Source organism: Vulpes vulpes, chromosome 11 (assembly GCF_048418805.1).
Source record: "Vulpes vulpes isolate BD-2025 chromosome 11, VulVul3, whole genome shotgun sequence".
NCBI classification, from domain to species: domain Eukaryota; kingdom Metazoa; phylum Chordata; class Mammalia; order Carnivora; family Canidae; genus Vulpes; species Vulpes vulpes.
Window position 1 is genome coordinate 22,413,369 of NC_132790.1, and position 25,605 is coordinate 22,438,973.

Here is a 25,605-nt window from a genome sequence, read left to right on the forward strand (position 1 = left end):
GAATATAAGGTAGCCATTAACATTTTAATAGAGAACATCATTACTTACAGATTAGCATATCAGAATCTTATCAATCAGACCAAATGGAAATATGTAGGAACTTTCCCTTAAAAGGTAAAATGCTGAATTTAGTTTTTTTGATAACACCTGCTGTTAATCCTGTGTGACTTTGGAGGTAGGGGGTTCCATATTGGATGGAGATTTAAAATCAACTTATAAAAATAAATAATTTATAAATGTAAAAATATCAATCTTTATTTTGTGTATTTTATTATTAAATATTTTAAATTTGAGGTGTCCTTAAAATAAGACACAACATCCGAATTAGGGAAAACACTGGAAAGAATGCTGTTGATATTCTTTTGACAAAGCTCAGAATGTACATCTTTCTGTCTCTGAGAGAAAAAGCATTTAATGTGCTCAAAGTGCTCATAGGAAATAAACTCTTCAGGTTCTAAATATCATATTTAGATATCCCTTGTGTCACCTTCCATTTACTCCTTTCAGAAAGTGTTTACTGAAATCTCTAGTCCATGCCCCTTACTGAAAGAATCTTCCAGACTTCCAAACCCTGAAGATACATGTTCTGGTTCAGTCACTTTGCAGAGTTGTACTGTCATTTTTGTACCATCAGATGGTGAACATGCCATCAGGAAATTAGTTCCTGGCGTCCTGAGCTGTCACTTTTGTGTTCTATTTCATGATTTTTTTTTTTATGTGCACAGCAGTTTCTGCTGACAACAAATTCAGGAAGAATAATAAAAATATCTTTGATCCCCAGGAGTCATGGAGGAAATATGTCCCTAAGAGATTACACAAAATGCTTGTAAGAATATCCAGCAAATTCTTGAAAATGTAGGGTACTTTGAAAATTTATTTTCCACCTCAAATTGTCTGAGATTCATCTACTTTGCACTGTTAGAATTCCATACATTCAAGCTTCTCTTAAAAATAAGATTTTCATTCTTTAACACAAGTATTATTTTCAGGTATGTTAACTTCATGTTTCTCCTGAAAAGGAGGTGGTGGCACATAGTGCCTACAGGTTTTTATGAAGAATAAAAAAAAAAAATGTTGCTAAAATGAAAGGTAAAAACTGGAGACTTTTTTTTTTTTAATTGCACTAAATATCCCGGTATTGTCTTCAGATAAGTCAGACACGTTTAAGTTTTTAACTGAGAAATCTATGAAGATCTTTATAATTTTACATTCAAATTTAGTTCTTTCTTTCAGAGAAAGCAAGACAATTGACATAAACTAATTGTGCTAGCTGAATATTATCCTATTTTCAAACACAGAGAAATTGAGACTCACAAAATCTCCATGTTTAAAAGGGAAAGGGCTCTCAGTGGGATGTTTCCCCTACTGTAATAGAACCCTATATTCAGAAGAATAAGCACTCAACACCAATACATAGAGGAAACATTAAGATTTAAAAACATAAATCATTCTCCAGAGTTTGTACCTTTAGTAGTTGTAAGATCTCTTGATATGAGGAATATTTAAAAAGATAATCAACCTAGCATTAGGGTCAAAATTAACTTCTTTCAGCTATATCCATACACTCAAGAACTAAGGAAATACGAGACTCTACTTTGAGGTGAAAGTATGGATCACACGCTCACGAATCTGCTTTGTCCTCACACCATAGATAATAGGATTGAGGGCAGGTGGGAAGACCACATAGAGATTGGCAACCAGGATGTGGACATAACGGGGAATTTTTTTGCCAAATCGGTGGGTGAGGAAGGAGAAGAGAGAAGGTGTATAGAAAACACACATGACCCCAACATGTGACCCACATGTGCTCAAAGCTTTGTGACGAGCATCTTGAGATGGGAGGCGGAAAACTGCTCGAAGGATGTAGGCATAAGAGATTCCAACTAGCGCCACATCCAAAATAAGAAAAGAAGCCACAAAGAGTCCATAAATGGCATTAACTCTAATGTTGGCACAGGCCAACTTGGCAATGCCCATGTGCTCACAGTAGGAATGGGCAATAATTCGTGTCTCACAGAAGGGCAGACGATGGGTTAGGTAGATAATGGGCAACATGAGCAGGACAGGGCGCATTATAATACCCACCCCAATGCCTGCTAGCACTCGGGGTGTCAGGATGGTTGTGTAGAGGAGTGGTACACAGATAGCCACATAGCGGTCAAAAGCCATAGCCAGCAGAACGGCAGACTCCATTCCTGTAAAAGTGTGTATCAGGAACATCTGAGCCACACATGTTCCAAAACCAATTTCATGTGCATCAAACCAGAAGATACCCAACATTCGGGGCACTGAGGATGTGGAAAGGGCCAAATCTATGGCTGATAAGATGGCCAGAAAGTAGAACATAGGATCCCGCAGAGCACGATCAGACCAGATGATCAGCAAAATTGTAGCATTGCCCAACAGAGCCATTAAGTAAATGGAGCAAAAAGGCAGGGAGATCCAGCCATGGGAACCCTCAAGTCCTGGAATGCCTATAAGATAAAAGTTTTCCGGGTGGAAAGTGGAAGTATTTGTGTGGAACATCTTGCCACTGATGAGAAGAGAAATAGTTGACTACCTCTAGAAGGAAAAATAAGAGCTATAAATGCATATCTCAAAACTTTCCAGTAGAGTTATTTTTTATCTGTAGTTTTATTATTTTAAAATCTAATACTAAAACTTGAGTTCAGAGTAATATGTAGGCAAAGACTGAGCCCCCTTCAAATGGGAGGAATATTAACTTTATGAAAGGTATCCCTCTCAAATTTTGGATGATAATATCTTATATTGATTTGCTGAAACTCCATATAAAACCTGGAATGAATTTTAAAAACATGAAAGGGCTTATATTTACACTGAGATATCAATCTTCTTTGGAAACAAAATATACTTTACCTAAACACATCAACACAAAACCACAGAACAACTGAAACAAACACTTGCACACAGAATATGACAACATAATAAGAATATAAGTGTATCTAGACCTATAGAATGATAGAAAAAACAGCAGGACTTCTTAAACCAGTTTGATCAGCATCAGTTATTAATCCAAAATGAAGAACTGTGTTTCATTAATGCATCCCTCCATATTTACTCATATGCTCCCATAGACATTCTGGGCTATATCTCAGATATAGTAAAGTTGCACAAAGATGAATAGACACATTGTACTGTACCTCAGATATGAAAAGAGCCACACAAAGATAGGAGGGCAATGCAGATGGAAATCACCTCCAAGAGAGAAATGAAACCTTTTCCTCTACCGTTCTGAAGGGAATTAATTTAATAAAGAATCCCAGTTTCTGTCAGTCGTCAAATTCTCAAAAATTCTCCAAGATACCCAACAATTCTCTCCACCCTTGTATGTGTGTGAGGGAGAGGTTTGGTTGAAGAATAGTGAAAAGGTGTATTCAAAGGAGAAGCTTTGAGAGAAGTAAAGATTTGTTTCCAATGACAATGATGGTGGTCAACACCAGGCTTAAGAAACCCATGCTCCTGATTCACTACACTGTAGTTGTGATTTCTCTCTCTCTCCTTTGTTCCTTCTTTTCTTTCTTCTTCCCTCTCTCATTCCTTCCCTCCCTTGCCTTACTTCCTTCTTTACTTTCTTTCTCTCTTTCATTCTTTCTTTCCTTCTTTCTTTCTTTAGGAAAAAAAAAAACAAGCAGAGATAAGATAGTACTATAGAAAAAAGCAGGAAAGGATAAAGAACTATAGGGCTAGAGGGAGTAAAAAAAAGAAGTAAAAAGGAAAGAAAAACAGAAGGAAGATAGGGAGGAAGATCATCTCAGCTCTAATTGACTCCTGAGAAAAGTGACAAAGACCAAATTTGAAGAAATATGTTATTAATGACATTTAAAAAATAGAGGCTCTCCAGCTAGTTTTAAGTCCTGCAAGACTGTACATAATGTTGTTGTTCATCTGCAGGCTGCTTTTTTCTCTGCTTCCCTCTTCGTAATCAATTTTATAAACCTACACTTAACTCTGGGCCTCTGATGAACATATTTTTAAATTATTATTATGGAAGATCATACCCTAATGCACAATAATCACTGAGAATTGAGCTCATTTATAGCACAAATTTAAGTTCTTTCTATAGAGGGTTATTTTAAAAATTTAAGTTGTCTCAGTATAATCTAGTAAGGACCTCTTTCAATCTGGTAATCTTTCTATAGTAATGAGATAGAATATATCAGCTTAATAAATTCAGTGGTAGCCTGTTCCTTAACTATTAGACAAGACTCTGATCACTATTCATTTCCATCAGGCATTTAATAGGAAACTCACCTCCAGTAGGACTAGAGCTAGAGAGCTCTGGTATATCTACTAAGGGGAATAAGGCTTTATACTACCCATATTTAGGGTCCTTGGTGGCCTGAAAACAAACCCAACTTAAATTCCCTGCATGAATCAGAACTAATCACCTGAAAGTCTCCTGAGGAAGATCTCATTCTCTGCACCTGGGATAAAGGGACTGATGGAGATGCAGACATCTCCCTCATTCCTCTCCACCTAACACGTCTTGTCAATAGACAAGAAGTCAGAGACACAAACTAATGCTACCAAATGTATTCATATGAAATATGAAATGGGGGTTCCTGGATGGCTTGGTCGGTTAAAGTTTGACTGGCTCAGGTCATGATCCTGGGGTCCTGGGACCTAGCCCCGAGTTGGGGTCCCTACATTCCAGGGAGTCGGCCTCTCCCTCTCCCCCTGTCTCTCCCCCCACTTGTTGTTTATGCTCTCTCTCTGACTTGCCCTCTCTTTCCCTCTCAAGTAAATAAATAAAAGCTTAAAAAAAGAGAGAGAAAGATGAAATGAACAGAATCTCCTACTGGGTAAATTTTGCAACCTGGTTTTTATTAGCTATTATAGAAATGCAGATTTAGAACATTAATGAACAATATATTTATCTTCCCTCCCCACACCCATTTCTTAGCAGTCTCTATAATTTATTAATATATCATAGTTATCAAATAAAACAAAATTTCTTGTTTCTTTTCTTTGTGGTGCTGGTCTTACTGGCTTTAACTAAAAGTCAATAAATTAATTTAACAGAAAAATAAAATAACATAAAATGTATTTGAAGAGACAAAATATGTGGAAGCCAAAGAAAGGATAGATGTTACCCTAATATTACAAAATACAAGTCAAAATGTATTTTTCAACATAATGAATAAAAGATAAAAGTGAAATGACATTACTTAGTCATAGAAAAATATAAGAACACCACTTACCAAAGTTTCTATTAGAATGGTGATGCAGTAGGAAAATCATTGACTTGGAGATGATATACCCATTATATATATATATATATATATATATATATATATATATATATATAGGTTAAGCCCTTATATTAATAACACATTAAAATAGTGTATTGAAATTACTATAAGTCTACAAAGAAATGACAACTGAATATAAAATTATAAGAGCAAAAACTTATTCTGGCACTTTAAAGGAAAAGAAGACCTGATGAAAATAAGGATTTACCCCAAAGATTCAGATGCAATGAAATACTGGGACACCTGCACCCCGATGTTTATAGCAGCAATGTCCACAATAGCCAAACTGTGGAAGGAGCCTCGGTGTCCACTGAAAGATGAATGGATAAAGAAAATGTGGCTCATGTATACAATGGAATATTACTCAGCCATTAGAAACGACAAATACCCACCATTTGCTTCGACGTAGATGGAACTGGAGGGTATTATGCTGAGTGAAGTAAGTCAATCGGAGAAGGACAAACAGTGTATGTTCTCATTCGTTTGGGAGATATAAATAATAGTGAAAGGGAATATAAGGGAAGGGAGAAGAAATGTGTGGGAAATATCAGGAAGGGAGACAGAACATAAAGACTCCTAACTCTGGGAAACGAACTAGGGGTGGTGGAAAGGGAGGAGGGCGGGGGGTGGGGGTAAATGGGTGATGGGCACTGAGGGGAGGACTTGACGGGATGAGCACTGGGTGTTATTCTGTATGTTGGTAAATTGAACACCAATAAAAAATAAATTTATTATTAAAAATTTTTTTTTCATCACTTTTACTTATCAGAAAAATGTGAATTCAAAGGACAGTGTGACACCCTGCAACCTTTCCAGTATGGCTAAAATTAAGACTGCTAATTCTAAATATTCTTCATAATAAGGAGCTTCTATGGACCACTTTGGAAACTGGAAGTGTCTATGTATTCTAAATATTCCTTATGTAACAGCAATTACTACTAGGTAAATGTTCAAAGCAAATAAATGATTGTGTTCACCAAAATACATATGCAAAAATATTCATAGGAGTGTATTCAGAATAGTGAAAAAAAATCAAACAAGTCAAATTATTCAACAATAGTAGACTACATTATTGGGTTTATTCATTAATGAAAATACTATCTATGAAGAAATAAAACAACACATATATAAAACAATAAGAAGCAAACAAATGGAAAAAAAGAAACACAACTGAACTATTGTTATATGCAAAATGTATTAATCTAACAGAAATCTTGTAAAGATAAAACCCGACACATCAAATTGTGCTCTTAAGATTTTTACACTTGATTGTTTTTATGTGGAACTTTGGGGACAAGAAACAGGAACAAGAAAACAAAAAACAAAAAACAAAAACAAAACAAAACAAAACACCAAGCGTTCTATCTGCATGGATTAAAAGATAAATATAAGGGGTTCCTGGGTGGCTCAGTCGGTTGAGCATCCAACTCTTGATTTAGGCTCAGGTCATGATTTCAGGGTGGTGAGATTAAGCCCCACATTGGGTTCTGTGCTGGGTGTGGAGTCTAGTTGAGATTCTCTCTCTCCATCTGCCCCTCCCCCTGCTTGTGCTCTCTCACTCTTCTCACAATAAGTAGATAACATCTTTAAAAATATATTTTAAAAACAAGAAAAAATAAGAAGGAATGAAATGAGTATTAAACATTTCTGTCAAGCACATTTAAAATTACTTAGTATAACAAGGCAAGTATCTCTGCTCAGAAGTTCCATCTCATATATATTAGGTGCTATTCCTTTTTAATTCTTTATCTTTGCAATAATATTTTCTTCACTCGGTCATAGATCTGCTTGGTCCTGACTCCATATATGACAGGGTTGAGCATTGGTGGCACTATGACATAAAGATTGGCCAGGAGTATGTGGATATAGCGGGGAACATTTCGGCCAAAGCGATGTGTCATAAAGGAAAAGAGGGCCGGTGTATAGAAGGCAAGAATTACACAAACATGAGAACCGCACGTGCTGAGGGATTTGAGTCGGGCTTCACGGGAAGGAAGACGGAAAACAGCTCGCAGTATCTGAACATAAGAAAGGGCAATGCCTATGATGTCAAATACTAGATTACAAATTGCACATAAGCCATAAATAATATTGATCTTGATACTGGCACAAGAGAGACGAGCAAGACCCATGTGTTCACAATAGGTATGGGCAATGACACGATTCCCACAGAAGGGCAATCGCAAAATCAGAAACACAAATGGAACCACAGAAATAAATGCCCTCACTAACACACCAACACCAATCACAGAAACAACCCTGTTGGTGAGGATGGTGCTATATCGAAGTGGGTTGCAGATGGCCACGTAGCGGTCATAAGCCATTGCCAACAGGACAGCTGACTCCATACCAGTGAAGTTGTGGATAAAAAACATCTGAGTGAGACAAGCATCAAAGAGTATCTCCCTGAGACTAAACCAGAAGATTCCAAGCATCTTGGGGATGGTAGCTGTGGACAGACCCAAATCAATAGTAGCCAACATGGCTAGGAAGTAGAACATTGGTTGGTGTAGGCTGCTCTCAGCCTGGATGACAAACAGAATAGTGAGGTTTCCTAGAAGTGCAATCATGTACACAGCACAAAAGGGAAAGCCAATCCACATGTGGACTGTTTCCAGTCCTGGGATACCCAGCAACAAGAATGAAGAGGGATGAAACTGGGTGTCATTGGGAAGGGGCATCCTGCTTGGTAATGCAAAAGTCCATATTCTTACAGATGTGTGTTCACCAATCTGCAGGACACTGGGTAAAACTCTGCAACGTTTTAAACCTAGAGAAAAATAAAAACATCATACAATTGTATACATTCTCTTCGTCAGTTAACACACAATCAGAAATATACAAGTAGAAATCCATATAGAGCAATATGAAGAAGTGAATTCTCAGCAAGAAGCCTTTGGAAGAAGTACGCAGTGGATTGCAATAAAACATTTTACATAATATATTCATCTTTGTTAGCACCTTTCTTTTCTTTAATTTATAGTGGTCTCACCACTGGTAACATGCTAAGATTTTGCCTTAATACCTATTTCATTAATTACCTTCAATCATCATCAATGTAATTCACTTTCCATTTTTGGCATATATATGGGGATATGCCAGTATCTGTAAATAGTTATTTCTATTAGTTCCATTTGGTTATATGGTAACACATAGGTGTGACTTTATTAGGTGGTTAACGAACACAGAATCATTAAAATGTAGTCTAAACTATTAAAAACAAGTCGATGGGATTAAAATCAATCCATCTGTTAATATTCATTCGTTATTATTACAAAATAAGAAGTAATTGTGGTTAAAACAGCAGTAATTGCCATTCGTTAAGGTATTGCCTATTTCCAAGTTGCCACAACCTGTGCCATTATCAGCTCTAAGCTTTATAAACACATGTAGAGAAACATGGTTACCATATTTTTATATATGTATCTGAACCTAAAATAGTTCAAAACAATTGTCAAATGCTTGAAGTGCTTATAGTTACAGAAGTGCAGAGAGTAGAGAAGAAACAATTGAATCAAAATGGAAAGAGAATGGATAGTAAGGAAGTCATGCCTCAGTCATTTTGGGATCATTTTGGGAATTTATCACAACACAGTACTTTACAGTGCCTAAAAGCATGAGCTCCTCAGTCTGACCAATTGTATCGAAACCCAGCTTCATAACTTATTCACTCTGTAATCAAAGGAAAGTAACAAGTACTTTTCATCTATAAAATAGAGGTAATAAAAATAAAAACCTTAAGTACGTTGTTAGTTTTAAACTGATAATTTCTTAAAACACTCTGAGCCATGTTCCAAAGAACTAGTTGTTTATCCTTCCTTAGACAGACTGATTTTTCCAAAATGCACATTGAATGGATTCAGGCTAAAATCCAAATGCTTTCACCAGGACTAGCTGGTTTTTCCTAACATGATCCTACTCCTTCTCTAAGCATCAGTCTTAATCTTTCCACCCAACTTATCCCACATCTCTTCTCTTCCTTTCCTATCCCCCTTTCATTCCCTTCAGCCATCACTGTGAAGTAAGAATGCCCTGTGAGCTGGGATATGGGAAACTCACCACGCTGAGGACCAGGATGCAATCCTGTCTCTGTTTTATCTCACGCTGCTCAGTCTTTATGAGGATGCTGCTCTTTGCTGGGAGGGGTGGGGTGGAGTGGGGTGGGGCAGTTTTCAATAGAAAATCCCCTAGAGCCAATTTTGTAAAAAACAGAAGGTCTTTGAGGATTCTAGTGTCTAATTCTGATTCAAAAAGAGAACCATTAGGGGTCCCTGATTTCTAAGGAAATAAAGGCAGAAGAGTGAGATTTAGGTCAGCAAAATGACAGAATAGGAAGACTCAGCACTCCTCCCAATACAAACACACAGATTTAACAATCATTAACGAATGAAAAGACCTTTATGAGAGGACCAGAATTTGGATGAGAGATTACATACAGGACCCTGGCCGGGCATACAAGAAAAGACAAATTGAAAAGGAAAAGAAGAAAAGTTTCACTTTACCCACATCCCCTTTTCCCCAACCTAGTACTGTTCTGTCCCAAGGGAAATTCCCTCAGCGCATGAGTTATCTCATGGAAGAAAGAAAGGGCAAGCTGGACCTGAGACGTGTGTGTTTGTGCGTGTGTGTGTATATGTGAATGTGTGTGTGTAGACACATGTATGTATTCATACAAACATATTTCTCATTATTTTCAGTAGCTGTGTTCTATAAAGTCACCTTGAACACTGAATTAGACAATTTGGTGCCATTGCTCTTAAAGGAAATCCAGAGTAAGTTTTCCAAGCCTCTTGTCACAACATTTTTGTCAATCAATCAATACATAACCTTTTTTTATGTGTTTCTGTGAAAAGATAGCTCCTTTAATACATAGTTATTATCATAGTTTAACCATAGTTCTTGATTAATCATAGTTCATAGTTAATCACAGTTCATAATTGACTATAGTTCACAGTAAATCACAGCTCATCATAGTTCATAATTAATTGTGCAGCCTTTACATGATCAAACACCAGAAGCTCTGGAGTCCACTTGTGTTTTATTCACCAACATCTTTGTACAAGGGAGTCTCATCAGTGTTGAAACTTGTTTTCTACATAATCCTTTTCCGGAACACTTAATAAGCATTTTAAAAACTTTTCTGAAGCTTCCTAATTAGCAGAACCTGCCTAGACTCTAAGTTTAATATTGTCTATGATTTGTTGCCTTTTGAAATGTGCTGGCCAGTAGGGCTTGATTTTTTTTTTTTTTTCTGACTCTGGGTAACATAAATGTAAATATCTTTGACCTTGCCACGATGTTGTCCACTACACTTTTTGTGGAGGCCGAAGAAATTAAGGCCATTCCACCTTAAATTCAGGTTAGCACAAGTACAGCCATCTCAGGCCCCTGTGAATAAGAGCTGAATTTTACATTACTTCAGTTACAGGGAAAAAACAGTTCACAGTTTACCAGTTTACAGCCCTAGAAAGCCCCATATTAGAATAAGAACAGAGCTCAAGCCAGTGGCAGGAAGCCCCAAATTAGAATGAGAACAGAGCTCAATGCCCTTGAAAGCCCCATATCTGAATGTAAACAGAATTTGAGAAATTCCTCCCCGCTTCTGGAGGTCCCCTAGACCAGCCCATAAAACTAAGCTGGAACCTACCTCGGGGTCCAAGTCCCTGCTCCGCTGTGTCAGGTACACTTGGACCCAAGCTCGAGTTTGTAAATAAACCCTCGTGCGCTTGCATCGATGTGGGCTCCTTGGTGGTTTCTCGGATTCACAATCTTGGGCACAACACTTTTATTAGTTGTCATCTCAAGAATCCATAAATTTAGCCTCTTTTTAATCTTTTCCATATTCCTATCACATGCTACCAATGTTACTTTAGTACTTTCCAGAGTGAGTTCATATACAGATAGACGAATTTCCCCTTCCTTTGAGTGGTTATATCATATCTTTGATTCATTAACTTTGAACTCACAATCAACAGTGCTACAACTCACACCTGAATGAAGTTTATCCAACATGGTTATTTTCTCCATAAAGAACAGTGCAACCTTCCTGCACTTAGGAACACTAGGAAAATATTATTGTATTCTGGTGCACTCCACAAATAAGTAACAAGGTATTTACTTATTCTAGTGCACTTTAGCACTAAACTGGAGCTCCATGTTAAACAGTGGAATCAACAAAAAGCACAAAAATAAGAAAAACCTGGCATTAGGGATCCCTGGGTGGCGCAGCGGTTTGGCGCCTGCCTTTGGCCCAGGGCGCGATCACGGAGACCCAGGATCGAATCCCACATCGGGCTCCCGGTGCATGGAGCCTGCTTCTCCCTCTGCCTATGTCTCTGCCTCTCTCTCTCTCTCTCTCTGACTATCATAAATAAATAAAAATTAAAAAAAAAAAAAGAAAAGAAAAACCTGGCATTAAATTGAGTGTAAAAACAGTTGTTTATAGCTGAAATAAGAAGTCAGAACCTCACTTTGCTCAGCCTCAGCTAAGAATGTGATTGTCAGGCAACTCAAATTTTTCCCAGCTCTTTGCATGTCTGCAAATGACACCTAAAGTGCCATGAGAGGGGCGCCTGAGTGACTCAGTCGGTTAAGCATTCACTTTTGACTTTGGTCATCATCTCAGGGTCCTGGGATCAAGCCCCTCCTTGGGCTCCCTCCTCAGTGGAGAGTCTGCTTTTTCCTCTCCCTTAGCCTCTCACCTCCCACTAGTGCATACTCTTTCTCTTTCAAATAAATTATTTTTAAGATAAATAAATAAATAAATAAATAAATAAATAGCCATGAGAATTTATTTGGGGTTACAAATAAATTTTACTGAGTAGACAAACTTATAAATATGGAATTTACATATAATAGGTCCCCACTATGTATATGTAATTTATATGACTGTACCCAAAACATACATACATAAAGACATACATAAAGAATATAAGTAAATGTGGGCAGCTCAGGTGGCTCAGCGGTTTAGCACCACCTTCAGCCCAGGGTATAATCTTGGAGACCCAGGACTGAGTCCCAAGTCAGGCTCCCTGCATGGAGCCTGCTTCTCCCTCTGCCTGTGTCTCTGCCTCTCTCTCTCTCTCTCTCTCTCTCTCTCTGTGTTTCTCATGAATAAATAAATAAAATATTTTTAAAAAAGAATACAAGTAAATGTAAAATAATGTGATAAAATTCCAATTTAAAAATTGGTGAGGTTGACACAAAAATAATTTAGAAACTGTTCAAAGCTCTCAAAGGATCCTGGAATACATGTAAAAGCACAATCAATCTAGATGGCTGAGAGGATTGCATGTTTAGAGTTGTCAAAATTTCATGAATGTTTAGATGCAATTTAACTTTCATCAAAAACCCATTTTGATTAATTTTGTATAATTAAATAAGTTTTCTGTGAAATTTATTCTGAAAAATTACAAAAGAATAAGGCACATGTCATAACATGCAATTTAAATTAGGATATGAAGTTTTAAAGTCTACTATGACTTGAATATTATAAATCATAGGAATATGAAAATCAAAGAATAAAATTAAACCAAATATCAAAATGACATTATGGTTGATGCTTGTTTTTTATTTATATTTTCCAATATTAAAAATAAAAAGGCACTATTTAAAGTGAAGGAAATAGACATTCATCTATCCTTTTTTCATACATACACATGATGTATTTAAGAACAAACAATTCTGAGACTCAAGCAATACTGCTGAAAGGCAGGCTCCAGAGACAGTCCAGAAAAACTCTCCTGCCCGCCGCCCCCCCCCACCTTGGATTTCCCCTCTTATTAAGATGTGAGCTCCAAAGACTTAGAATGAGTTCTGAACTCAAATTCAACTCCCAGTGGCCTCTTTTCTTGACATGTGGGGAGGCCATCCCCACTCTGTGCCCATGGGAGCCATAGAAATCAGGAGACATGTCTATAACTGAGCTCATTTAGAAACACTGTAAATCTTGAGAGAAGTAAAGGCTTCCTTTACTTATTCTCATCCTCACAGAAACCCTGGTACTTAAGGTAGTTTTTAGTCACACTCATTTGTATCATGAGCTAAGTGGACAATAGCCAAATAGGTTTCAGAACTCTAATCAGAGCAAACAGGTTCTAGGAAAGATATCTTGTTTAACATTTCTTAGAGCACCTGAATCCATTTGGGTTTGTGACCCCTGAGTGGATTGCTTCTGTTTTACTATGTTTGGGTTGAGATTAGGCTACAGCTTTTACTGAGAATAAATGTGTGCCTGAGGTTCTCCACTTAGTCTAGTAAATCAAAGGAAAGCTGATAAAGGAAAGGATGAGGATATAGATGTATCAGTCCTATATCTTGAGCAAATCTATGGTATTTGAGCAATGTTTCATGCTTCTCAAGTAGTCTTAAATGCATTATGCCATTTTACATTTATAAAACCTATGGAATGTTCATCTTCTATAATGTAAAGATTACAAACCTGGTAATTATACTTGGGTTCAAATTCCAGATTCTTGAATTCATAGCAGAATGGTTTTGGGGAATTTAAATTATGTTCTTAGGTGTTGGTTTTTTAAATCTGTGTTGTAAGTATAGTTATCTACCTAAAAACTCCCTTAAGCATTAAATAGGATAATGCCTACAATATAAGTGCCATATGTACCTACTGTATGTCAACTCATGTTGATTTATTTTATTTTTGTAAAGAGATGAATAGAGGCATAGAATTTATCCAGAAGAAGACACTATAAGGATTTTTTTTTCCATTTTATTCCTCCCCAAAAGCAGATATGAGTTTCTTTCCCTCCAATCCTTCTTTTTTTCCATGCTATGTAGTCAGGCAAGGAATCAAATGTTGGCAGATTTCAATTTTGTTGGTAAGTAATCACTGAGTATGTCTTGAAGATTTAATATTAGAATCAGGAAAACTATTAATGCACTTAGTGTTTGAGGATAGTGTGGACTATAATAAATTTATAGTGATTCCACTGGTTGTCTAAAATTTATATTGAAATTATTTACCAGAAAAATAATAACACTCCATTATCTTCTCCTTTTCTTTTTTTTTTTTTTTTTCATTCTTTGGAACAAATATATAAAAATACACAGCCTCTGCTAAGTAAGAATCTGCAGTATAATAAAGGAGAAAAACATGATGAAACATAAAATACAATATGACAAGAGATAGAGGACAGGTAAGTACACATATCATAGGAACACTTGAAGATGAATATCCATGATGGTTCAAAGTTTTAGAAAAATATTCTCATAGGAGCTGATATATGATCAGTCTTCAATTCTAACCATGTTACTAAGGGTCTGATTGTGTAAAGAAATGCCATGACAAACAAAGACATGGGGTTACCATCTTCATAAATTGAGTAGATGACCAGTTCTGTATATGCAAATAGATATAGAAAAGGTATTTCCAGAGGTTAGAAAACTTGCTAACATTTGATAAGACATGGAAGATCACATTTTCTTTGTGATTTCTTGGTCTGTATTTTTTTCTGATAAATAATGATTGTAATTCTACATTATTTATTTACTTACTTTAAACTGTGTGGCTAACACATGAATATGTATAGAATAAATACATTGACACTGTTTAAAAAGTCAAGCCATATAGATATAGCTAAATTATACTGTCTATATTCTTTTCCATCCATACTACATTTTAGATCTCTTCTACATTGCCTATGTATCCTTTTTAGGTTATTTCTTATGTTTGTAAAATTCTCATTATAAATGTGTGTATATGCCTGTCTATATATATATGCTTAATTTTTGCATATGTATCAATATTAATGGAAGATTCAAATTTTTGCTTCATTTTTTTCATTGTAATGCTTTTCTCTGTCAGTTGACATAAGTATACTTATTCTAAACAATTCTGGGTGTTCTATAATATAAAGAAACCACAGGTTTTTAAGTTTGGTATTACTTTATTGATGAACATTTTGAATGCTTCAATATTAATTTTATTATAGGCACTTTTACAGCGAGAATTACTTCGTATACTTCCTGCTATATGTATATGTGAACATTATTCCCTAGGATGGTAAGTAGTTAAATTGCTCTTCCTAGGTCTTTGTTTTCAATAAGAATAGTTACTATGCAATTTTCCTCTAAGAGTAGAGTCAATTTTCTCCAATCAGTTGGGCGTAAGAACCACTCTTTAACCCAAATCTCACTAATGCTTATTATCATCAATCTTAAAAATTTATTGGTTAAAAATATAATAGTGTATGAATTGTATCATATTCATTTAATTTTTAATTTCCTAATTGCCAGTAAGAATAAGTCTATTTTGTGTGATTGAACATTTGCATTCAGTGCAGTGTGAATATTTTCTCTACATAATCTGTCCAGATATTTTCTTTCATTTTTTAAAGACTTACTTGTTTATTTCAAGAGAGAGAGAGAGAGAGAGAGACCGAGACAGAGAGCTGAGGGGAGAGGTCAGAGAGAGGGGGAGAGAATCTCTAGCAGACTCCCCACTGAGCATGGAGCCCCATCCAGGGCTCTATCTTATGACCCTGAAATCATGACACTAGCTGAAATCAAGAGTTGGACACTTAACTGCCTGAGCCACTCAGGTGCCCCCGTCCACATATTTTCTGTTGGTAAAATACGTATAAATTATGTAATGGCATAGGGCAAATAGAAGGAATGAAGGCAAAAGTGCAAGAGAAATATGAGAATGCTGATGGAACTACAAATATAGATAAAAAGATATGAAGTTTCATTGTAGGACAGAAGAAGTGAAAGTATGTGAAAATGCATTAACTTGATGTATATACATACACATAAACTTCATGGTAGGACAGGGTAAGATTGACAGAGCTATCTGGTTGCAAGTGTTAACCTCTCTGGGGTTAAGAGTTTAATTTTACCTCTGACAGGTCACCTATTGAAACTGCAGGAAGGGTTAATTAAGAAAAGAAAGGCTTCGATTTGGACCAGTTCCCTTATGGAATATAGTTGGGGCCTTTCAACCAATATTCATAGTCAAATTAATGGTGATGGATTTCTTTACTGTTAGATACAAAACAATCCTCATCTTATATGCAAAAATGCAAACAGACTGTCACATCATCATTAGGGCAATTTTTATCACCACAGTTAAGAATAAGTGCTTTAGAATCAGTAAATGGAGTAGAAGCAGGTCCATCACTTACCGGCTATTTAACTATATAGAAATTACCTAAATTCTTCTGGTTTTAAAATGGAGATAAAATTTATGAGGTAATATGTGAAATGTTTTCAGGAAAACAACTGACTCACGTCAAGCATTGTAAAATGTTTAACTATTACAGTTATTACATAATTCCCCAATAAGCTGGTTTCCTTAGATTTCTCTCCTGTCCCAATTCATTGTGTGCTTTAGACAGAAATGTTATGTAAATTTTCTATAGCTCTGTGACGCTGTATCCAGTTGATTTCACGTTCAAAAGAGAATATTTATCTCTAGGGATCTTGAAGGCAAGTAACCACAGTGAGCAGAAAATCTCTATGCATGAAACTTCAACAGAGAAAGAGGAAAATATGTGTCATCACTCTCACTCCATATTGATGCCCAGTCTGCTGTATATATTCCAATCTCGGCTACAGTGAATACTCCCTTAAGGATTATTTTTTCTGATCACAACACTCCAAAATCTTCAACTGTCTGCAATAGTGATAGAGTAAAAGAAGTGTCTTTGGAATAGTATCAATCGTGTTTCTAAGAAGAAAAGGGGAGGAAATCTGTTGATTATGGGATCAATATGACTTTCAAAATGTTCTAATAGTCTTAAGAAATGGTAAAAGTATAGTCAGCAAACCACAATATGGGGTGGGGAGATGGATCATCCAATGCAGGAAGAAGTGTGCAGAGCAAAAGAAGGTCATGAGGGGAAGTTTGTGTGAAAACTGCCTTGAGAGGAAGCTGAATGGAGAGCAAGTCATAAAGTAGTATATATACATGAATACGTGCAAGGAAGTGGAAATTCATGATAGAGGTAATAATCACATTGTTGCAATTCTTGTCTGGGAAGTCAAGAGTAAACATAAATGAGTCCAAAGTGATGCAACGAGCTGGAGCTGTTCATTTCCTGACACACTGCTATCAGCCCCACTCTTGCCATCATACTTAATGAGTTCCATGTTGATGTGAATAAACCTCCTTCTGGTACTTCCAAAGCAAGCAATGTATATTCCCAAATTTCAGTGTTCCATTCTCAAAACTACACCCTATAACGGCTTCTTGCCATGTCCCAGAACTAAGATAGATAAAATCTAAAAAAGAAAGATATATTTTCTATTCAAAACTTCCTGTCATCCCTCCTGCCTGTCTAATTTGTGTTACAACCATTTCTAAGCCCTCCTAACCCATGACTCTTACACGTTTTTCCCATATGATTCTACATAAATGGTTACAAATACATGTATCTTAATGAGAGTAGTTGAAGGAGCCATTACATACAGTGTAGTTCAATGAGGTAAGCATACAGCTATTCCATGTGCATCTATGCTTCTGTTTATTTTATTTTTTGTCTTTATTTAAGTTCTAGTTAGTTAACATATGACAATACAGGTCTTATATGTAAGTACTGGGCTCTTACACATTTTTTAGCTTTCAGTTGATACTACTTTCTTCTCAGTGGATAGAAGATTATGGGTTTTCATTTTTCATACAGTTAGCTCCAGTTTTTGGTACCTACATATTTTCCCTCATTTGGCATCTACAGATCAACCACACTGCAAATTACAACTGTGAAACAATATCTGATGGTCAGATATGATGATGAAATCATGTATAAATACTTATAGACATTGTAACTACTCCATGACATCCAATTCCCTGCATTTTGACTGACTTAACTCACCAAAAGTTTAAAAAATTATAAGCTATTATTTTTGTTTGTTGTAGAGAAAAGCTCCTGAAGAGGAAGCTGAAACTTCTGATGCTAGGTATGTCAGCATACAATAAGACTGATGTCCATCCATCAATCTTCATTCTCATTGGCATTCCTGGGCTGGAGGCCGCCCACATCTGGATCTCCATCCCCTTTTGTGTGGTCTACCTTTTGGCCCTCCTGGGAAACTGTTCTCTTCTGTTTATCATCAAGACAGACTCCAGCCTCCATGAGCCAATGTACCTCTTCCTCTGCATGCTGGCTGTGGCTGATCTTATTGTGTGTACTACAGCTGTACCAAAACTCCTTAGCCTTTTCTGGTTCCATGATGGAGAAATTCGTATTGAAGCCTGCCTCACTCAAGTGTTCCTGATTCACTCTTGCTCCACCATGGAATCAGGCTTCTTCCTGGCCATGGCTTTTGACCGTTATATAGCCATTTGTAACCCATTAAGACATTCAGCTATTCTGACACAGGCTGTAATAGGGGGGATGGGTCTAGGTATAGTACTCCGTGGCACAGTACTTCTCAGTCCTCACCCCTTTCTGTTACGTTGGCTTCCCTACTGCAGAACCAATATTATTTCCCACACCTACTGTGAGTTCATGGCCCTTATTAAGATTGCCTGTGCTGAGACAAGAATCCGTAGAGCATACAGCCTCATTGTTGCCTTCCTTACTGGTGGGGTGGACTTCATATTGATTATTTGTTCGTATGTTCTCATACTCCACACAGTCTTCCACCTCCCATCCAAGGAGGCCCGACTCAAGACCTTGGGCACCTGTGGCTCCCATATCTGTGTCATCTTAGTGTCTTATACTCCAGCATTCTTCTCTTTCCTCACCCACAGGTTTGGGCACCATGTGGCTCCCCATGTCCACATATTTGTGGCCAACATCTATCTTCTGGTCCCACCCATGGTGAACCCTATTATCTATGGAGTAAGGACCAAGAGGATACGAGACAGGTTCCTTAAATTTTTCAGTTTTTCAAAGTCTGTGAACTAAGTCTTATGTGTATATATGAGTAATATATGAACAAATGTTATATTATCTACCTTAGAATGTGTGATTTCTTCGTGGAACTCCTCTTTTAATGGTCAGAGGGCTAGGATTTTTCTGTGGGAAGTAACTCACCTAAAGATATATTTTATGTTGGAACAATCATCACATATATGACTCGTCACCAAAATGTTAAAATATTTCCTAAAAAACACAAACCAAACATAAAGACTATATAGAATCATCTGTGGCTAGAAACAAGAAATATTTAAAATTAACATGATATATAATCACATATCTTAGGTTTACCATTTAAGTTTACTACTAGATTTACAGGTTTCCTTTTTTCCCCAGTCATTTTTTCTTAACTAATGTCCTTTCTCAAGTACATAACTCATTACTTTTTTATTGATAATAGTTTCGTGCTAACTTTTGTGTTCTATGTTCATCTAATGTTTTCTTTATTTCTTCTTGCATGATGCTTTTCTAACTAGACAGTTCCATTCTCTAATTATTACATTTCCTTAGCCTTTTGAAATCATTATTCTACAGTCTTCTAGAATCTACTATTACTTTGAAGAAATCTGTTCTTGGCCAAGTTTTTTTATTTTGTAGGTAGTCATCTTTTCTGTCTGACTGTCATTAAATCCTCTTGCTTTCTTAGGTGTTCTAAAGTATCACACAGATAAACCTCATAGGCATTATGCTAAGTGACAAAAGATTACATACTATATGATTCTGTTTAAATGAACCTCTAAGAAAGGAAAGCTAGTGTGGGGGTAGTATTCAGGCATTCATGTTTTAAAGTTCTGTAGGTGATTCTTTTTTTTTTTTTTTCTGTAGGTGATTCTTAAATGTAGCTAAGACTGAGCTGCAGCTGTATAAGTTGAGGCACAGAAACATTAGTTGACCTAGGAAAAATATTTCAGTCAAGTACCTCCCTTCAAGCTAAAATGTGAAGAGAAGCAACATTTATTAAGCACTTACTAGATTCTAAGATTTTTATTGTGGGTTTTAGATACATAATCACTTAACAGTCATGATATTTTTTTAGAATTATCATAAATACCCACATAATAAGTAACTCAACAAACTCATATTCAATGTGCTAATTTAGAGGAGCTAGGATATAAAGTCTATCTAGCTCTAAAGCCATAATTTTCTTATAATCTTACAATAGTTTCATATACAGCTAAATCACTGAATGGACTCCCATGAACACACTTCTCACCAGTAGGCTAGAAACATTTTGTTCCAATAGTTTTTTTTTTTTTATAAAGTTGATTCAGACATATAAGCATTTACTTTCAGTAGAATGACATGTAACACTTAGATAATGTGTACATTCTCATAACAACCCCAGAGTCCTTTACATACATCAATGCATTAAATTTTCATGTGAAATAAAAAGGATTTGTAGGATTCATATCCTCATTTTACAAATAAGGAAATTGAGAAATAGAGAGATCAGTTGGCTCTCTCATAGTCACAGAAATGATTAAAAATGGAAAATTGGTTAAAAATGGAGAATTTGAACCTAGGAACTTTGACACCAGGTTTATATTCTCAACCATTACTCCATATTTAGTTACATATTGATATATACAGTGATGTATCAATGTGACAAGTGCTATGATAAAATAGAAAGTAGATACATAATTAACCAAGGCTAGGGAGTATAGAAAGTCAAAAATAGTTCCAGAAGATAGGACATACATCAGGAACATTAGGTAGGCAACTAATCGAAATTCCCTGTGGATTAGGTCAAGATAGGTAGGATAGAGTGTGGACTGTGTGTATTGGGAATTAGAGTGTTGCGCATTTTGAGTTAGCTAATTCTGCATTCAGTCATTTCACTTCCTAAAGATTATCTCATTTTCTCCATCTAACAATCAACCAATTTTATTATTAACCACATTTCAGCTTCCTAGAATGACAGTTTTCAAAATTTAGGCTTGAAGCCTCTTAAAAATACGTATTGCTTAGGCCCACACTAAGATTATTAGACTCAAAATGTCTGTGGCACATCGCATAAATAAAATCCCATTTACTTTTCATCAATCATTCTATATAATTTATGATCCACACTCTATGCCACATTTGTAAGAAGCTGAGAATAAACACATAGATGTCCTTCTACTCAGAAAATGTGGCATGATTTAAAATTCCTACCAAGATTTACAATTTTTACTTAAAATATAAAAGTTGGAAAGAATGTCACTCAAAACGTTATGACAAAAAAATGTATGCTGGATAATCAAAAAACACAATTTTCTTGGATCTGTCAGAAAGTTCAAACCACAATGCAACTAACTAATCGAAAATTCAAGGGAAGATAGGTAACTCCAAAAAATGATGGAACATGATCCTGTGCTTACCCGGGGCAGTCACCTAGTTTCTTTCCCCTAAGGAACAAAAGTTTTCATCTGAAGGAAGAACACAAGTGGAGACTCAGTGCTGCTGAGACAAAGGAACAGAAACAAACTCAGTAACTGAAGATGAGGCAGGTTCCTTAGGGTCCTATAGCACTAGGGGAGGAACAGAATCACTGAGGAGGCTTCACTTTCAAGATTCAAGGACATAGTACATGGTTCAGGCAGGATGAATCAGCCCAATTGGTATTGTAATGTCCTCTGGCACTTACCACCAGACCAGCAGGGTTTGAGTAACAGGTAACAGTGCTCTAGACCTGAGGGAGTGTGGAGAACATGAGGAGTAGCCTTATTTGTACCACAGCAACAAAGGAAGATCTAACACTGAGAAAAATCCAACTCATCAGCCCACACCCTGAACAAAGATAAAGTTAAATGAATGTGAAGCATTCACAGAGGACATTCAAAACAAAGCATGAAGAAATGGATGACCTGAATAGTCCTTTACCTTTTTTAAAAAATATTTTATTTGTTTATTCATAAGAGACACAGAAAGAAAGAGAAGGCAGAGATATAGGCAGAGGGAGAAGCAGGCTTCCCACAAGGAACCCCATGCAGGACTTGATCCTGGGAATCCAGGATCAGGCCCTAAGCCAAAGGCAGACACTCAACCACTGAGCCACCCAGGCATCCCTAAATAGTCCTTTACCTTTTAAAAAAGTTCAATCTGTAGTTAGGAACCTTCTAACACAGAGGACTCCAGGCTCAGGTGACTGTATTGGTGAGTTTAGTCATTTAAATGCTAAATACAAATTCTCCACAAATTAGCCAAAACATATAAACAGATTGAACACTAAGCAAATCATTTAAGATAAGATACAACTGAGACCATATCATTAAAGTCCTTTTCATAAATAGAATAAATAGACAGAGGATGAGATCAGTGTCACAACAGGATTCCAGGAAAAGCCACTTGTGCCTATAATTATACAGCATACTGATTGCTTCAAAGAATTTCAAGTTCAGGATGTGATGTTAATTAATACAAATTCCCTCTATAAATTTAGAACTATTTTTTCTGTTATAATAAGAATAAGTTGGATTTTTTTTTCTTAAAGTGTATGCTATGGAATATTAGTGTAATAGGTTGGTCAAAGGAGCAATCTGAAGCCAATATTGTCTTAAGGTTTCAAATGAATATTTGTTAAATAAAAGATCTGAGAAATCCTGCAATAAAAATATAGTTAAAATTTTTGTTTTATTGACCAGGATTTGCAAATATATTTCCCCTGAATTCTTTCTATAAATAATGTCAGTAATAAGACCTAGAACTAGAGAACACTGAGTTATATCATATGGAACAAGAGTACACATGTACACATTTGGCTAATATTGGACTTGGGACATCACCAAAAATTCCTGCTTTCCATAAGAGGGAAACAACTCTAATAAACAACATAATATAGCTTCAAGGGGATCCCTGGATGTCCCAGAGGTTTAGTGCCTGCCTTTGGCCCAGGGTGTGATCCTAGAGTCCTGGGATAGAGTCCTACATCAGGCTCCCTGCATGGAGCCTGGTTTTCTCTCTGCCTATGTCTCTGCCTCTCTCTCTCTGTGTCTCTCATGAATAAATAAATAGAATCTTAAAAAAATAAAATAAAAAAAATAACATAGCTTCAAAACAAACAAACAAAAGTCCTATGAATTTGCCAGGATTGTCAAGTTTTTACAATTCTGTTCATGATAGAAAATCTCACCTTTTCTCACATGATTATTATATTTGTAGGATCACTTTCATGTCTAAGAATACTAACATGGTAGAGTCAAAATAACATTCTTTTTGAGAGGGAGTCCTGGCATATGGGAAATGTTTCAGCATCTATTATTTTGGAACCAGTACAGTAAGGCTGATATGCTATTTTTGTTTAAATTAGGATATTAAGAAATTTATGGGGTTTTTTATTATTTGTGTGGTATTTTCTTTTTGGAGGGTTGGTTTTGCTTTAAAATGATACAGACTGTGGAATGTGATGTGTTCAGTACTGATGGAAGTAGAACGAAGTGCTCATTTTCTTCCAAGTGGAGAATCTGAATTATTTCCAAACAATGGAAAATTATAAGACACTTTCATTCATGCATTGAAATGGGCCTCACTTTTCATTTCTGGGTTTGAAAAAGAGGCTGACAGGCCTCTTCTGAGGCAGAACTGCATAACTTCCAAACGTTCTCTTTCCAATCTGAACAAAGAGAATTAGTGCTGTTCCCTTCTTTAATTTGATTCTTTACAAGAGTTATGTATTTTTCTTGGAAAAGACTTTCAGCACCTTTTCTCTAATCTGTTTTGTTCTGACACCATAGATTACAGGGTTGAGGGCAGGTGGAATGACTACGTAGAAATTAGCCAAAAGGATGTGGATATAGCGTGGTATATTCTGGCCAAACCTGTGGGTCATAAATGAAAAAAACGCAGGAGTGTAGAAAGCCAGCATGACACATACATGAGAGCCACAGGTGCTGAGTGCTTTGAGCCGGGCATCGTGGGAAGGCAGTCGAAAGACAGCACGAAGAATCTGGACATAAGAAATGACAATAGCTATGATGTCAAACACCAGAATAGAGATGGCACATAAGCCATAGATGATGTTGATCCTGATGCTGGCACAAGACAGGCGGGCAATGCCCATGTGCTCACAGTAAGTGTGAGGAATAATTTGATGTCCACAAAATGGTAACCGTAGGATGAGTAGAACAAAGGGTATGGCAAAAGACAAAGGTCTCAGTAGGATTATCAATGCAATGACGACTACCACCCTGTTTGTCAGCACCAATGTGTACTGAAGAGGGTTACAGATGGCCACATAGCGATCATAGGCCATAGCCACAAGCACAGCTGACTCCATACCAGTGTATAGGTGGATGAAGAACATCTGGATGAGGCATCCTTCAAAGGAGATTTCTCTCAGGTTGAACCAGAAGATGCCAAGCATCTTGGGGATGGTGGATGTTGACAGGCCCAGATCGATAGATGACAGAATGGCCAAGAAGTAGAACATGGGCTGGTGGAGGCTGCTCTCAGTCTCAATCACAGAAAGAATTATGATATTTCCAAGAACAGCTGTCAGGTACACAGCAAAGAAAGGGAAACCAATCCAGATATGTATATGTTCCAACCCAGGAATCCCCAGAAGGAAGAAAGAGTAGGGATGAAATAGGGTAGTATTAAGTGAGGTCATCTTTCTGGGAAATTTTTTATAGTGATATATATTATAGATAAGTATCTCTTATTCAGTGAAGAAGACTCATCCTTGCTTAGCACACAGAGAAAATGAAGAATTCAGTGAAACACTTATTCTATCTACCCATCACAGAGACTTGAAAATATACGAAATTGAATGGCAAAATGAAGCCACTTGTACTGCATCATAGCCATTCAATTAAATTGAATATTTTTATTCAACCAAGATTGACTAAGTATCTAGTATATATGTGCCAAGTTCTGTGCTAAGACTGATTGCAAAAGACGAATTAGAGAAGGTTCCTTTTTTCGATGGAACTTAGTTTTAGTGGTTGAAACAGTTAAGCAAATCAATCATTTCAATTAACAAAATAATTGTAAAGATAAAGTTGTTTCCTTGCTACCTAGGTACATGAAATATTTTACTGAAAATTATTTTTATGGTATAGAAAAATTATTTGATTTATGACTATATACATTATGTACAAGATAGGAACATAAACATAATGAGAGTCATTATAATTCTGTATGTACCACATTTCTGAGCTGAACACATATAATGCACTCTTCAAAGAACCTGCAAGTGCAGTGAACCAGAAATTTCTAAGACAATTTTCGATCTATGAAAATTGATCTAGACAATTCCTAGACAATTTTCGATCTAGGCTTCTCACTGTTTAGGTCCCCAAAAACATTTTTCATGCCATAGTCATCTTGTGATCTCTCTTTTCTTGCTGGTGCCAGTATCAGAGAAGGTTTTATTAAAGAAGTTGTATTAAAGAAGTCACACAAAATGTCATTTCAGGATAATCTTCTTAATCCGGGTCTGCTTAAAATGCTTCAGGATAATCTTCTTAATCCGG

At 36.4% G+C, this 25,605-nt stretch overlaps 4 protein-coding genes across 4 annotated transcripts; 1 reads left to right on the forward strand and 3 right to left on the reverse strand.

Annotated features, from left to right (window-relative positions):
- Positions 1 to 1,590: 1,590 nt before the first annotated feature.
- On the reverse strand, positions 1,591 to 2,526 carry LOC112912119 (olfactory receptor 52J3-like). The gene has a single exon (XM_025988857.2). It carries the CDS (start codon positions 2,524 to 2,526, stop codon positions 1,591 to 1,593), a length of 936 nt encoding a protein of 311 aa, XP_025844642.2.
- A 4,492-nt stretch (positions 2,527 to 7,018) lies between these two features.
- On the reverse strand, positions 7,019 to 7,954 carry LOC112912114 (olfactory receptor 52E2). Its single transcript, XM_025988853.2, has one exon. It carries the CDS (start codon positions 7,952 to 7,954, stop codon positions 7,019 to 7,021), a length of 936 nt encoding a protein of 311 aa, XP_025844638.2.
- A 10,209-nt stretch (positions 7,955 to 18,163) lies between these two features.
- LOC112912112 (olfactory receptor 52D1-like) lies at positions 18,164 to 19,141 on the forward strand. Its single transcript, XM_025988851.2, has one exon. It carries the CDS (start codon positions 18,182 to 18,184, stop codon positions 19,139 to 19,141), a length of 960 nt encoding a protein of 319 aa, XP_025844636.2. The 5' UTR covers positions 18,164 to 18,181.
- Positions 19,142 to 23,798: 4,657 nt separating this feature from the next.
- Positions 23,799 to 24,740, reverse strand: LOC112912963 (olfactory receptor 52E1-like). The gene has a single exon (XM_025989512.2). It carries the CDS (start codon positions 24,738 to 24,740, stop codon positions 23,799 to 23,801), a length of 942 nt encoding a protein of 313 aa, XP_025845297.1.
- Positions 24,741 to 25,605: the final 865 nt, after the last annotated feature.

Excerpts from the sequence above, each read along its gene's own strand:
- LOC112912119 (XM_025988857.2), bottom strand. The coding sequence starts at position 2,526 with ATGTTCCACACAAATACTTCCACTTTCCACCCGGAAAACTTTTATCTT.
- LOC112912114 (XM_025988853.2), bottom strand. The coding sequence starts at position 7,954 with ATGCCCCTTCCCAATGACACCCAGTTTCATCCCTCTTCATTCTTGTTG.
- LOC112912112 (XM_025988851.2), top strand. The coding sequence starts at position 18,182 with ATGCTAGGTATGTCAGCATACAATAAGACTGATGTCCATCCATCAATC.
- LOC112912963 (XM_025989512.2), bottom strand. The coding sequence starts at position 24,740 with ATGACCTCACTTAATACTACCCTATTTCATCCCTACTCTTTCTTCCTT.